This window comes from Seriola aureovittata, chromosome 17 (assembly GCF_021018895.1).
Source record: "Seriola aureovittata isolate HTS-2021-v1 ecotype China chromosome 17, ASM2101889v1, whole genome shotgun sequence".
Taxonomy (NCBI): Eukaryota; Metazoa; Chordata; class Actinopteri; order Carangiformes; family Carangidae; genus Seriola; species Seriola aureovittata.
The window spans coordinates 14,827,166-14,841,367 of record NC_079380.1 but is presented as its reverse complement, the minus strand read 5'-3'; the positions used below and the strand labels follow the sequence as shown (position 1 = coordinate 14,841,367).

Below are 14,202 nucleotides of genomic sequence, written 5' to 3'. Positions count from 1 at the left end.
ATTCTTCATGTTTCAAAAAAATTACAGAACAAATGGCTACGATTAAATAAAATTTATTTTTCAAAATGTATACATGTGTATACTCACTAGGTTAAATAAATGAGGAATGATTATGTTTTTGTGTGTTAATTCGGTTTACATTTTTAAAGTGTAACAGTAGCACACAAATGATTTACTATTGATACATTTTATAGGACAATCAGCAGTGTAAGGCAGAATTATCAGACCATACACATGATTTGGCTTTGCTTGGGCATTATGTCATTATCTCTGCCCTGGTCTTCCACCTTGCCAGGCGCACAGCTTTTGGACAAAGGAAGAAGTAGTTTAAGTTTGCTGGCATACATCAAACCTGCTTATATTCGACTTTGCCCGCATAACCCTTCCCTTCTCTCACAGGATAGACTAACACTGTCATATCTGGACGGTTCTGTAGACATTCATCACCACTTCATCGTGAGTCCATTGATCATCTTCTCCACGGTGTGGTAATGTGTGTGCAGCAGCTCTCTGGTTTTCTCCTCCCCCAAACTGTGGAGCCAGGACTCATACAGCTCCGCCACATCAGTGTCATCTTCTGGCAACTGGGAGTGCTCTGCCATGTAGAGCTCCTCAACCTTCTTGAGAAGCTCTTTTGGGTTCTGACCTGGTAAGGCCTTCACCTGTCCACCACCGTTAAGACAACCTGAATATTAAGAAGTTAGGAGAAATATAATAGGTTTGAATTTTCTTGCAAACATTAGTCACTGTCATGGTCATATTAAACTGCGTCACTCTCTGCTGTGGTAAGAATATGCTATAGCAGAAAAAGTGCACACACGAATGTATGTTTTTGGAAATTCATTTTTCTCCTTACCTGATGGACAGGCCATGACCTCCACAAAGTGGTAAGGCATCTTTCCCCTCTTCAGTTTCTGCACCAGGTTCTGGATGTTGCGGAAACCGTATGTGGAAGCAAAGGACAACAGGACTACTCCATCTTTCTCAAGAGTCACCTCCTGGAAGTCTTTATTCCTGTGCCAGAGGGGTCGAATTTGGAAGACAGGGACATTCAGCAAATCTTTTCAGACACAAGTTGGTGGTTGGGTGACTTTATAATTGAGCATGACTTGTGTGAAAAGCCATTGTGAGATCTTTAGACCTGTTTGATTGTATATAATGAGCATAGGAACTGGATTCATCTAATTCTAGTTCAACTGATCCAGGAAGCAGAATTAACCTGAACCACTCTCTCTCAAGCTTCTTAAACCTGTTGAGACAGACTCACCTTAGGATCTTGTATTTGAGTTCCTTCACTTCCTCTCCAAACAGCCGCTTGGCAGCATAGTTGAAGACATGATGGAGGTAACCCCCTGAACCGCTCCCAGCATGGCTCAGGAACTCATTCCCACAAACATTGCTGAACCTGGGTTGAAAATAAAATGTAGTGTGAGTTAACCTATTCTTTTGGAAATTCATGTTACGACTTATTTTAAAAGAGGCCATGGGGTATGAAAAAGGAAACTGGAAAAGAACTGACATTTTATCGAGGGGTGCAGGCTCCAAATCATTAAGGGACAAATGTTCCTCCTCTAGCATTTTCTGAACCTCTCCTGTATGAGACAGTGGAAAGTATAAAGAACAAGATAGTCCACATTCATACACAGAAACAGCATCATAAGAGTAGTTACTGTACCAGAAGTGATGACACAGTCCACTTCTCTGGTCTCAGCCTTGTCCATGTAGAAGTCTGCCCTCGAGGCTTCAAGCTTCTTGTCAAAGCATGGCATTACTGCCACATGGTAGATCTGATGTGGACTCAGGCCCTAACAACACACACAATACACACGCAGTCAATCGCCAGCGCTGGATACACCAGGAGTTAACCCTCTGCATTTGCTTTGATACTAAAAATTATACCTAATTCATATTCAAACCTTACCTGTTGATCAGCAAAATAGCCTTTAACCAGTGAACCCATCATCTGCTGGGGGGAGCGAGTGGTACTAATGTATGGAAGAATAAACTCCCCGTGGGTCTTCTCCGCATAGCAGATCCACCCTGAATAAAACACACACACATGCCCACAATGGAACTTGGTCTTGCTGATGAGCTTTGGACAAATATTCAAAACACAATAAATTTAAGTATTATTAGACTAAAGACTGAAGCTACTGACTGATGCTACTTTTTGTCTTTTATTAAGCATACACAGCTGTATAAAAAATTAGGTTAATGAAGTTTTGTTCTACTTATATGTAATATTAATCCATGGAATTTCACATTGGAAAATTGAAATATGTTTGTCTGTAGTGTAAACAACCAGCATTTAATATACAAGGTGGTTTTTCTCTTTCTGACAGGAAATGAGGGAGAGAAATTTGACAATGACATGTAACACAGGTCCCCAGCATGGTCAAGATGCTTCAACATTATATATTCAGGGTTTTTAATCATATACCTGGACAGGCAGATGTCAGCATGGGCAGGGCCTTGCTGTCCTGCTCCTTCCTCTGGAGCCGCTCCACAAACTCTCTCTGACTCTCCAGCAGGCTGAAGGTCCGACTAAAGCTAGTGTCGAACACATGATGAACACCTACAAAAATAATAATAATAATAATGAATCTTCAGGGGTGACTGTGTCTGCCAAAATCAACCCATCTTATTATCATATCTTTTTTTACTTTGAGTTGTATGATTTGTACAAAAAGTAAATTAAAATAGTAAAAAGTAATATTTGTGCTCACCAAGGCCTTTGAAGAAAGTAGTAAGTCTCCTGCCTGCCTCACTACTGCTGAGGTTAAAGAGTGCTGCGAGGGAGGCTCTGGACTGCGGCGACACTGACACCACCACAACCTTCTGCTCAGTGGCATTGCCCTGACATACAAAGTGTTCACTCTCATGTTACAAAGGCTGCAAAAGCAATCTTGACCAGACACATAATAGACAAGGATTAAAACACAGGTACCCATCTCTACCTTGTTGTTGCGCAGCACTTTAAAGAACTCCTCGTGGCTCTGCTGTGTGATGAGGATGCTCTCAGCTGACGTGATACAGCCACTGCAGGCCAAACAGTCATTCAGTGTGATCTTTGCTTTCTCCAGCTTCTTCTTCCCACCATCCTACAAACAAAAGGCAAATGAATTCAAGGAAAATGGTGCTGTAATATTTCAGTTTTAATAATTCACACACAGATTTTGTTTATGCCTCAACTCCCACCTGGTTGATTTGGACATAGCTGCCATCATCTTCTATTTGAATTTTAGCCACAGATTTTCCTTGTTTCTTCTCTATTTTGACAGGTTTTACACATTCCTGCAAATCAGAGGAAACAGACACCCACATAAAGCAAAGAACAAAATACCAAATAAAAGCAATAAACTAAGGATTCCAGCCAGATTCAGCAGCCTTTTTCTTCACAAAGCTCAAAGACGACAGAAAATGACTAAATTCTTCATGACATGTACGAAAAGCGATGTGACAAAAGCAAATGAACAGCAGAGCGACATGACTCAGCACATGGCAGGTGAGAAATCTAAACGATATTAACTGGCAAAAATACCTGATTAATCGTTACCAAGGACATTCAACTTTGCTATTTAAACTCTGTAACTCAAGTTACAGTACCGTATTGTTAATTAAGATAAATCTTAACTTATCATTATGGACTTAAACCAAGTTATTACCAACGACTAGTTATTTCATGGTGGTTACATCATTGCTTAAATCAGCAGCAAGCTAACTGCGTACGTTTTATTTTATTCACGTTCTCCTAGTATAGTCAACTTATTAGAAACGATTAAACCTGGTGGTTAAAATCACATCAAAATAAGCTTCAATCGATGATGAGGGATTTAACGTTGCCGTTATTTTGGGGGTTGTTCTCCTACACAACAGCACTGACATGAACAGCTAACAGCTAGTAAACCTGCTAACTTATTCTTTACGTTTGTCCGCTATTGGCTGCCTTTATAGATGCGAAATGAATCGGCGGCGTTAACTATTCAAAATAAGTATATTGTTATAACATGTCATAACAAGTTTCACTACCTGAGAGGGGGTGATAAAATCATCCAGATCTGTCAACTGCAGCACACCGCTGAAGTTGGAAGCCATGTTTACTGCCGTAAAGTGTTAGTTGTTTACTGTTATGTCGTGAATAGCTATCCTTGATTCAACTCCAGGTTTTTTTTTGTTTTTTTATTGTTTTTTTTTTAATACTTTATTTAAACATAGAACATTACATGAACAATGACATACTCAAACATAATCATAAATTATCTTACATTTTAAAGTAAATTCACACCTCCTTTGATATTCCAAACTGAAAGATTATTGCAGTGGTTTATATCACATTTCAAAAACAAACATACAACAGATATAAGATGACAGAGAGAATGATAAGAAAATAAGATAAATAATAAAACAATTAAAAGTAAAATCATACTAATTAAATACAAGGGGTTTAGGATAGGTTAAATTTTGCCATAAATGTGTACAGTTTATTTGCATGGGGATTATTTATTTGTGTCATACATTTTTGTAACAAGGAAGGGTTAATTCTTAAGAGCAAGCCATGGGGCATTTCGTTTTACAAATATAACAGTTTTCTACAACAAATTTAAATCTTCCTTTTATAAATTCATTTGAGGGATAAATGTTGTTTATAGTTTTAAAATGAATTTCTTTATACTTTGGGGGAATTGGGAATTTTAAGTATTTTGTTCGAATAGTTGATATTTCAGATTTGTTATAATCTTTAAGAGTGAGTGAGCTTTTTGTTATACCTGGATATAAGGTGTTTACTAAGTACTGCCTTAAAAACTTATTGTTACATTTTCCGTTTACTAGGTCCAGATCATCTATCTTCTCTTTGTGTAAATTTGGAGTTGGTATGTTCAAAATATTATTCTTTATCAATTGGATACAGACTTTTGGGATGATTCAACTCCAGGTGTTGCTGTGTTCATTGTCATCTATTACAAATGAAACAATGAAACGCTGTAAAGAGTAAAACAATTTTTCATGGGGCAACATATAAGGAACAGGGACATGCTGTGTTCAATTCCTTCCTTTAATTGGTGTATTAACACAACAGGGAACCTCACATAAGTACATTTTTACAGACACTGTAGTTTCATGGGCCATTATCATGGGTCTCTGTGAGAATGTAAAGACCGTAGTTGACCCTAAAACAAAGTTTTGTCAGACCTGAAGAACCGGTGAAAGCTTTACGTATCTCCACGTTAGTAACCACGTTGTGTCTGCATATAGATTTGAATTGGACTGATTTGAATTAGAAAGGGTGTTGCACAGTCATCTTCACATGAACCTGTGGCTTTCACGGCCCGTGATAATGTGGGGCCCCAAATCTAACACACTTCCTCTGTGGAAAACCCAGGTGTGCCAGCAGAATTTGAATGAAGGCTCAAACATTTTGTACTATTTTTGCTTTTGAATATGTTTCCAATTATTACAAACTACTACTAATTTTATTTTCATATTTTACTATTATTGTATTGTATGTACAGCTGCACATTTAGATAATATCTGAAGAATATTTTAGCTATGAGAGCAAGACATGCATTATCACTGTCAAAACAAACATTCTGAATAATCAGATTTTGATCACACGATTTAATCGTTAAATCGTTAATCTTGTTCTCATAATTATTTATGTATTTTATTGAGTAAAGCAAGGTTTGGATGCTGCTTGCCTTTCTCAGATACTTAGAAAGATGGTCTATGACTGGAGAACTTAGATGTATGGATGTGTGTTTTTGCCAACATTAAATCTTTTGAAAAATTTACAGTAGACCTACAGCTCACTGTTTTTAAACAAAAGAATAATTAATAAGGTCAAGCAGTACATTTTCAAAAGAAAGGGAAAATATACTATATTCCTGTGGATTATTGGTAGCCTACACCAGAATGGAATCCGTTAAAAACTAAAGCATATACCTACTGGAGTGTGTTCATTTGTCTGAGTGAATCATGGGGAATTAAGCTGCTGAATAACCTAATATTCTTTATATAATAATAACAATAAGTAATGTGTTCTTGTGCAAAATGTATCTGTTATTCCAGCTACAGTATAAATGAAGAGAAAAATCATGTTTTTAAATTCAGGAAAGAGGCAGGAGATGTTGGACAATTTTAATGGTATTGTTGTTCCATAATAACTTGGTTGTTGATTATTCTCTTGTTTTCTCGACACGCGCAGGCGCTCTTTTTGTTGTTATGACTACGGGGTCGTAAATCCGCCATGTTTTCCCTCCGTATAGCAGCGTTGCGACAGAGACGGAGACCTCGAACGACATGAATGTAGAAAATAATCATACGGCAGAAACAGAGACGGGGGAAACGAAGAACGGCACCGACACAATCACCATTCAGACCACACTGGGAGACGAAGGTTAGTTCTCTAAAACAAATCCGAAACACTAACCAGTTGCAGCGTTTGGGCCTGGCTAACTTCTTCCATCGTGAAATGTTGCTAGCAGCTAGCTTCCATTAGCTACATTAGCTGGTTTGCTTCCTCGCTGCAGCGTCAGAAGTCCAGCAAGTCATCGGTTTTTGTTTACAAATGTTTAGGTCTACTAGCTGGTACCTTGCAGCACAAATAGTGTAAGAAGTTATCTCATGCAGAAAGGTTTTGTCTGTGTGCCGTCAGATGAGGATGTGCACAAGTGTGGACGTTGTCAGTCCGAGTTTTCAACGCTGGAAGCTTTCATTCAGCACAAGCTGCACCAAAGCTGCAAACGGGAGGCGAACAGCCGGGTGGCCATCCAAGAGGTATGAGCAGTGTTGTGTTGGTTTATATGATCCAGTAACCACTGTAAACAGCAGAGGTAGTACAAATGTTGATTTCTGCATTTTGCTAGGTTACTGCAGCCAATGGCAGTTCTTCTTCAGAGGTGAAATCAGCTGAAGGTGCATCTTCAGATGAACAAGGGAAGACCACTAATGGTGGGTCAATATAAGGACTAAGAATTTATTATGTACACTCAGTTTGCAGTTTATTAGGTGCACCTACCTAAAACTAATGCAGTCTAATACAAGAGTCCTGCAATAAATCCTCCTTTCATGAAGTTTTCAATTTTCAACTTGTGTTGAAACGGTGTTAAAGAGATGCTGATTCATTTGTATGATCATTTTGGTGAATATGGTCTGTGGTGCTGTTGAGCAGCATGGTTATTATATTGACAGTTGTTCTTATAATTTTGTCCACCCAATTTATATCACTGAGGATAGACTAAATAACAAAAAATGCCTTTCTGTATACACTTCAATTACACAACAAACTGCAGCTTCCAGAATGATCATACTTTTGATTTAACACCTTTTAACACAGTTTCAACAAAACGACAACAAAAAAAACTGAACATTGAAACCTTTCTGAAAAGAGAATTTATTTCAGGACTCAAAAAGACACATTTGAGAAGCTGAGATCAGCAAATGTAAGTTTATTATAAAGATAGTGAAGACAATTTTTGTTGATGAACTAAATAAATCTAAAGACTATTCACTTCAACTCTAGTCAACATTGTTTCAGCCTGTGAATTAGATCTTAGATCTGGGGGATTGAATTGTTATTTTGTCTGTTTTCCCCACAGAAGAAAGCGGTGGTCAGTTGGGTCGAGGTCGCAGGAGGAAAATCGCTTCACTTAAAGTCACTGACCAGTCAGATGGGACTGAGGGATCCATATCTGACAATGCTGACAGTGACAGGCCTATTTACAAAGTCAACCAAGAGGGACGCTATATTTGCCAAATTTGTGAGAAGACATTTAAAACAGTGAGTGACACATTTAATTTTGGTGCCTTTATTTTGACAATGTTATATTTTCTTACATGGGTACATGAGATGCCATGTACCCATGTGATGCCAGACCAGGTGTTACACTATATCTTGCCAGTGTTGATTCTTGAATACACCCCATTCTCCCTCAACAGACCAACATCTTGAGAACTCACATGAAAACTCACAGCGACCAGAAGAACTTCTCGTGTGACCTGTGTGGTACCTCTTTTCGTACTAAAGGCTCTCTGATTCGACACAACCGTCGTCACACTGGTAAAGAGAGGAAACTTAGGAACTGATTGTGTCTTGAATTGATATCCTCTAATAAATTTGACATAATGATAATGCTGCTTTCTTCCTGTTCTTTTGCAGATGAGCGGCCATATCGCTGTACCCTCTGTGGCCAGTCCTTCAGAGAGTCAGGTGCTCTCACCAGACACCTTAAGGCCCTTACACCCTGCACAGAAAAGATCCGCTTTGTTCAGTATAAGGAGATCCTAGTCAGCAAAGATGGAGTGCAAAAAGGTCAGATTTATGCCATAGGAGCTGTGATCTGATGAGAGCAGCGTCATCGTCTTGCAAAGTTTATTCTATCAAAGTAAATGAGCTGTAGCTTTTGACAGAATACTCACTTATCAGACACTACATAGGGTTAATTTTTACAGTGATAAGTCCTTTATGTAGTACTGATCTTAAACATAGAGTCAGAATACCTAATGAAGTGACAGTCCATTGAGACACGGACAGGTCTGTGTGCATTGTGCAGGTGTGGAAGCTGATCACCCTGCAGTGGCTGCCCAGCAAGAGGTGGTGGTTGTGGAGCAGCAGCCAGAGGAGCAGGAGGTAGTGGAGGCTCAGACTGCTGTCGTCAGTGTGGTAGAGGCTGGTTCCCAGGAGGTCCTCCATCAGGTCCACTTCACAATGGAGGTGGATGGAACAACACAGGAGCAGCAGGTGAGTGGAGAAAGGGTGCACATACAGCTAATAGCCCTGTATGGACTGTTACCTATCAAAGTACACACAAAATAAATACTCTTTCCTTAAAGTGCTTTTGGTACATTTTTCAAATGATGAAGAAAAAGTGGAGTCATAGAGATCTGGTATGAGATGATTTTGCCTGTAACTCTCATGCAACCCGTTCTCTTTTCTCTGTTTCTCTCCCTCTGTCCAGGTGGTGGTGGAGCAGTCTCAGGCAGAAGCCCTGGCTGCAGCTGCAGCAGCAGGCGACAACCTCATCTGCCAGGCCATCATCAACTCTGGCATTGCACTGGGGACAGAGGAAACAGTGGTTGAGGAAGGCTCACCGGCAACTGAGGAGATAGATAAAGTGGTTTCTGACTGTCCTGATGTTGATGAGAATATCACAGAGATCCAGATAAAAGAAGAGTTTGTGGAGATGGAGACAGTGGTAGGTGTGCAGGGAACTGGGATTGACGAGCACAATTACAGCAACCAGTGATGAACTATTGATTAATACACCTTTTTACTTTTTTTTTTTTTTTTTTTAAGTTAGCCTTAGTGGAACTCTGCCATCCCAATCATAAACCACTGTTCCAGATTATTTGCATAACACAAATTTTCAAGAATTCTTTGTACTTCTGTTTGTTTTGCAGGAAACAGAGGATGGAGATGAACAGACATCCTCAAAAATGCACACATGTCCACACTGTAATCGCTCCTTCAAGGGCCTGAACTACTTTCGCTTTCATGTCAAGGGTCATTTGGGTAAGTCCACAACCATTTATGGAGATTCACAGCATCACTTTATGCTTTCTATAACTTTTCCTGTCAAATTATGTCAAAAATGTGTAATCAAAAGAAAGCTGTTGATGGGATGCTGACCTTTTGTTGATCCAATTATAATTATCACCTCTTTTTGCAGGTTATAAGCCTTTTAAGTGCACGCTCTGCCAAAAGGAGTTTCTGACTGGTTACCTGCTGAAGAAACACATGGAGGTTCATGTCAGTGAGAGGAGATATAAGTGCGGTGAGTGTGGCAAGCTGTACAAAACTGTTGGGCATGTACGTGAGCACATGAGGGCCCACTCGGATGAAAGACCCTACCACTGTGCCAGATGCAACAAAGGATACAAGACCAAGGTGATTTTAGTGTAATTTACCAGTGTTGATGTGAATTTTCAGCTGTATCTTTATTATTTAATTTTCCCTCACTAATATTTAATTCAGACATAAAAGGCATATAATGTCTAACGTACCTCTTTTTCTTGCTCAGAATGCCTTGCAGGTTCATCAGCGGACTCATGGTGATGAGAAACCCTATGTGTGTCAGTTCTGCCACAGAGGCTTCAGGGAGAAAGGTTCTCTGGTGCGCCATATCCGCCACCACACCGGAGAGAAGCCTTTCAAATGCCCAAAGTGTGGACGGGGCTTTGCTGAGCACGGGACCCTCAATCGACATATGCGTGCTAAAGGTCAGTGTGATTTTACAGACATCAAAACAAAACAGTAAATCGGCCCTTGTGTTGTCGGCATCTCCCGCAAATGACATTAACAGACCGTAAAGCAAACGCTGGTTTTGTTTTCCACCAGGCGGCTGCCATAAGGAAGATTCCAGTGAGCAGCAGGGTGAGGTGACAGAGGAGCAGGCGTCAGTGGACGGCCTCGCTACAGCAGCCATCATCTCAGACGACCCTCATGCTGTCCTGGTGGAGTTCTCCTCTGTGGTGGCAGACACACAGGAGTATATCATCAAGGTGAGAGCCACAGGGGATTAGAGAAAGTGTAGTTTCTTCTCTCACATCACAACTATTGGGTGGGGAAAAACAACACTGAGAAGACTGCTGATGGACTGCTGTCTGTGAGTTCAAACTTTGAAACATGGTGCACATCTGTCCACACCCAACCAGTGGTATCGCAGCAGGTATTTTCTATTAGCAGTCAATAGCAGAATACGTGCTGCTACATCACTAATTGGAGTGCAAAACAATTTCACTCTTCACTCAGGACAAAATGATCAAATCTGCTGGGATTTGATTGGGTTGCTGATTACAAACAGTCACTCAGCTCTTTCCTCTACCAAGTTCAGGGACCTCTAGTTTTGAACACTACATTTCAGGCCCATCAGAGACAAGATAACTTGATTGCTGATAGTTTGAGTTGCAACTGACATTTCACTTGTTTACACAGAAAGAGAGTGGAAGGTGAGATTGTCAATATCAGATAGCTGATAAAGAATAATTTATTTGCATGGTGAAAATACAGTTTTGGAGGCAGGAGGAGCCAGTAGTCAGAGCTGCTGCTGACATTATGTGTAGAAATTGGAGCTCTGAGGAAACTATTTTTTATAGAAATAGTATTTTAAAAAAATGATGGTCTTCAGCTCAGTCTTATTGGAGAAACAAAAGACACAAAGAGAATACCCTGCTTTTTCTTTGTTTTAAATGAAGAAATATTTAAGCATTTGTTAGCTATGATTGAAAATTGCACAGCTACTCCTAAACCCTCGGATTAACATAACATTAACATAAATCACTAGAAGCTGTTATGGGCAGCAACTAAATTTGCAGGCATTTCTTCTTCTTGAAAGCATTCAATCCATAAAAACAAAAACAGGAAGGATACACAACAAGGATACCCCAAAGCTCTCTTTCCTAAAGAAAACTGCCTGTGCAGACAAATGGTCTAAACTAATATAAAACTAAATCTTACCAGTGTGTAGGTGTTGTCCCTGGCTGCAGGAAACAATGGGTTTGAGGCTATTGACCCTAGAAGCGGCTTCAAACGAACCCAAATGCTTCTCATAGCATATTCTATCTGGCTGAAAATGAGGCTAGATCTGAAACATTTTGCTATTTGCGATTAATGTAAGTTACTTATAGAATGAGTCTTAAGCACAGAAAGTTAAACATTTCCATCTTTGACAACATGCTTAAACTTTTTTTCAAAACGTTTCATAAATGTCTTAATACAATAATTAAGTGTTTTGCTGAAGGCAGTAAGACAATGCTTTGTCATTCCTAGCTATATTTACTTCAAGTGATTGTTAATTAAATACACTTCATCAGTGCTGGGTGCAATATACTGCCAGCTTTTGTTATTCATTTGATCTGTTCCTCTCATCTTCTCCAGACTCAAACAGAGGAGGATGTACAGGAAGAAGAGGTTACACTCATTCAAGACGGTCAAAATGAGGTCAGTATACATAAGCACATGGAACACACACACACACACACACACACACACACACACACACACACACACACACACACACACCACCATAAATGAGAACATCTACAGTAGAAGCAGAATGTGAGAATCTCAGTATTTCCAGTTCAGGTTGATGACCATATAAATTTTAACTGTTATAGTAACAGATCTAAAATAGATAACTTATTCATTTTAGTTATATTTGGGTTATCTAAAAACTAACCATTTATATCAAATCTCTCACTGCCAGATGGGAAACCACATCATGAAAGTGGTGCAGCGGATTGTCAGCCAGTCACATGGTGCCGGTGGCACGGGCAGCCACCAGATCATTGTGCGTAACGTGGGGGCGAACGAGGAGGGCCCGTCCATCTCTGACTGCGGTGACACCATCACCATTGCTACACCTGAGAGCTTGACGGAGCAGGTGGCCATGACGCTGGCCTCTGCCATCAGTGATGGCACGCTGCTGGCCACGGCGGGCACCGTGGAGACGGCAGACGGAACAGTTACCATGGTTACCACAGAGGAAGCAGTGGAGGAGGGAATTCAGATGGTGCAGCAGCAGGAGGAATATGTCATCACCTCCCCAGAGGAGGTGGAGATTCAGACTGTCATAGTATGATGGAACTAATAATGGGCTGAAACGGATTTGGCTTGACTGCACCTGTGTAGCCGATTACTGTAGAGTCTGTATAAGCATCATGTGTGATATTCAGTTACAAAACAAAGGCCAAAGTGTTTATAACATTTATAGATACAGTAATAGAAAAACCTCAATATGAAGTGTGCACAAGGACTAGTTCTATTAAGTGTTTGATTTCTGTTGATTGGTTTACTGAAAGGAAGCACTGCATTCAGTATGTTAGCTAATTAATGAACCTTTAGGTGCATACAGTTACAAATTTTTTGAGGTTTTCATTCTGAAGGCCTGAACAATTATATTTCATTATACTTCATGTTACATACGTGAAATTCCATTTTCTTTTAATACCTAAATCGGCATCATTTCATGGCAGTTTCCACTTGTGCTCTCGGGGTCGGCTACAGTCATGTTTTTAAACTCTACATCTCGAGTTTGAATTGTGGTGCCCTTTTAAAGGATGACCGATCAAAAATTGTCCCTGTGTTCCTGCCTGTCTGATGCCATTAAGGGACACGTTGAATTTCTCATGACAGTGTTGCAGTTCTGAGCTGGTAAATCATAATGCATCTTTTAAGCATGACAGATACACCGGAAAACAGACATGAAAATGTGATCAGTTTACTCAAGCAGGCGTTTGCATCAAATAAATGCTATTTTCTTATACAGTTGACTTCGGGTTATCTTTGTTTATACCGTGTTTGCCTAAGTGATGACTGTCTCACCTTTCAGTATGTGACTATTTAGTACACTAATTACAATTCATATTTGCAAACATTTGTTTTTTGCAAAGTCCTTTATTTCTTTGATATGATTTTGACAGAGAAGGAAAAAAAAAAAAACCTTAACATTTGTTGTTAATGCAAATGTTTTCTTGTACCAAATTGCTCACCAGAATGTTTTCAATGAAAATGATTTATTGTAGCCTACTGTACTGTAATAATCTCCATATTACACAAATGTTTATCTGTGTCCTGATGATATCTGGTTGTTCCCAATCCACTTATTCATAGTTGTATTTCCACAAAGTCCCCCCAACTTTAATGAAAAATGCTTGGATATCCCCCCTTTTCTTTCCTATGTTGTTATGCTAAGCTTATTTGGTATTTGATTTTTTGTCATTTGTTGTTGCTGTCTTATTTCGTTTCATCTTTGTTTTTAGAAGTGTGTGGTTGCGGTGTGCATGTCATCTACCACCTCATCATGGGAATGCCACCTGCTTTGAAAGCGCACACCCCTGCCAGGTAAAACACAGCATCCACTGCTCCAACTCCTTCTGGGACTCATGGCTACTTCATTAGGCCCGTACCAAGTGGTGCAGGGCAAAACCCAGTCATATGTGTAATCTTGCATTAGTATTTGAATTCCTATTCTAAATTCACCATAGCTGATTGACTTGGCTGAAACACTGCTGTACTTGGTGTGTGTAACCTTGAGCATATCTAAAGGCTACATCTCTGTAACTGGTGCTCCGGTACTGAGGTTAACACGGACGCTATAATCAGAGAAGTGTCCCTGGCTGGTACAACATAGAGTTTCTGGGTCACTCCTCAGCCCTCTGAGAGGGCCCCATCCACACGAGCGACAGAGGGAGACGGAGAGAGAGGGT

The 14,202-nt window shown here is 39.9% G+C and overlaps 2 protein-coding genes across 2 annotated transcripts; one reads left to right on the top strand and one right to left on the bottom strand.

Moving 5' to 3' along the window:
- Positions 1–37: 37 nt before the first annotated feature.
- On the bottom strand, positions 38–4,158 carry narfl (nuclear prelamin A recognition factor-like). Its single transcript, XM_056402252.1, has 11 exons — positions 4,030–4,158; positions 3,199–3,294; positions 2,958–3,101; positions 2,727–2,856; positions 2,441–2,575; positions 1,922–2,040; positions 1,676–1,805; positions 1,520–1,592; positions 1,268–1,405; positions 857–1,014; positions 38–685 (listed from the first exon to the last, which is right to left on the bottom strand). The coding sequence occupies exons 1-11, from the start codon at positions 4,093–4,095 to the stop codon at positions 444–446; spliced, it is 1,431 nt and encodes a 476-aa protein (XP_056258227.1). The 5' UTR covers positions 4,096–4,158; the 3' UTR covers positions 38–443.
- A 2,080-nt stretch (positions 4,159–6,238) lies between these two features.
- On the top strand, positions 6,239–13,259 carry e4f1 (E4F transcription factor 1). Its single transcript, XM_056402552.1, has 14 exons — positions 6,239–6,394; positions 6,653–6,774; positions 6,864–6,948; positions 7,596–7,777; positions 7,936–8,056; positions 8,156–8,308; positions 8,550–8,737; positions 8,955–9,191; positions 9,397–9,508; positions 9,666–9,883; positions 10,017–10,215; positions 10,334–10,497; positions 11,873–11,935; positions 12,201–13,259. The coding sequence occupies exons 1-14, from the start codon at positions 6,298–6,300 to the stop codon at positions 12,573–12,575; spliced, it is 2,316 nt and encodes a 771-aa protein (XP_056258527.1). The 5' UTR covers positions 6,239–6,297; the 3' UTR covers positions 12,576–13,259.
- Positions 13,260–14,202: the final 943 nt, after the last annotated feature.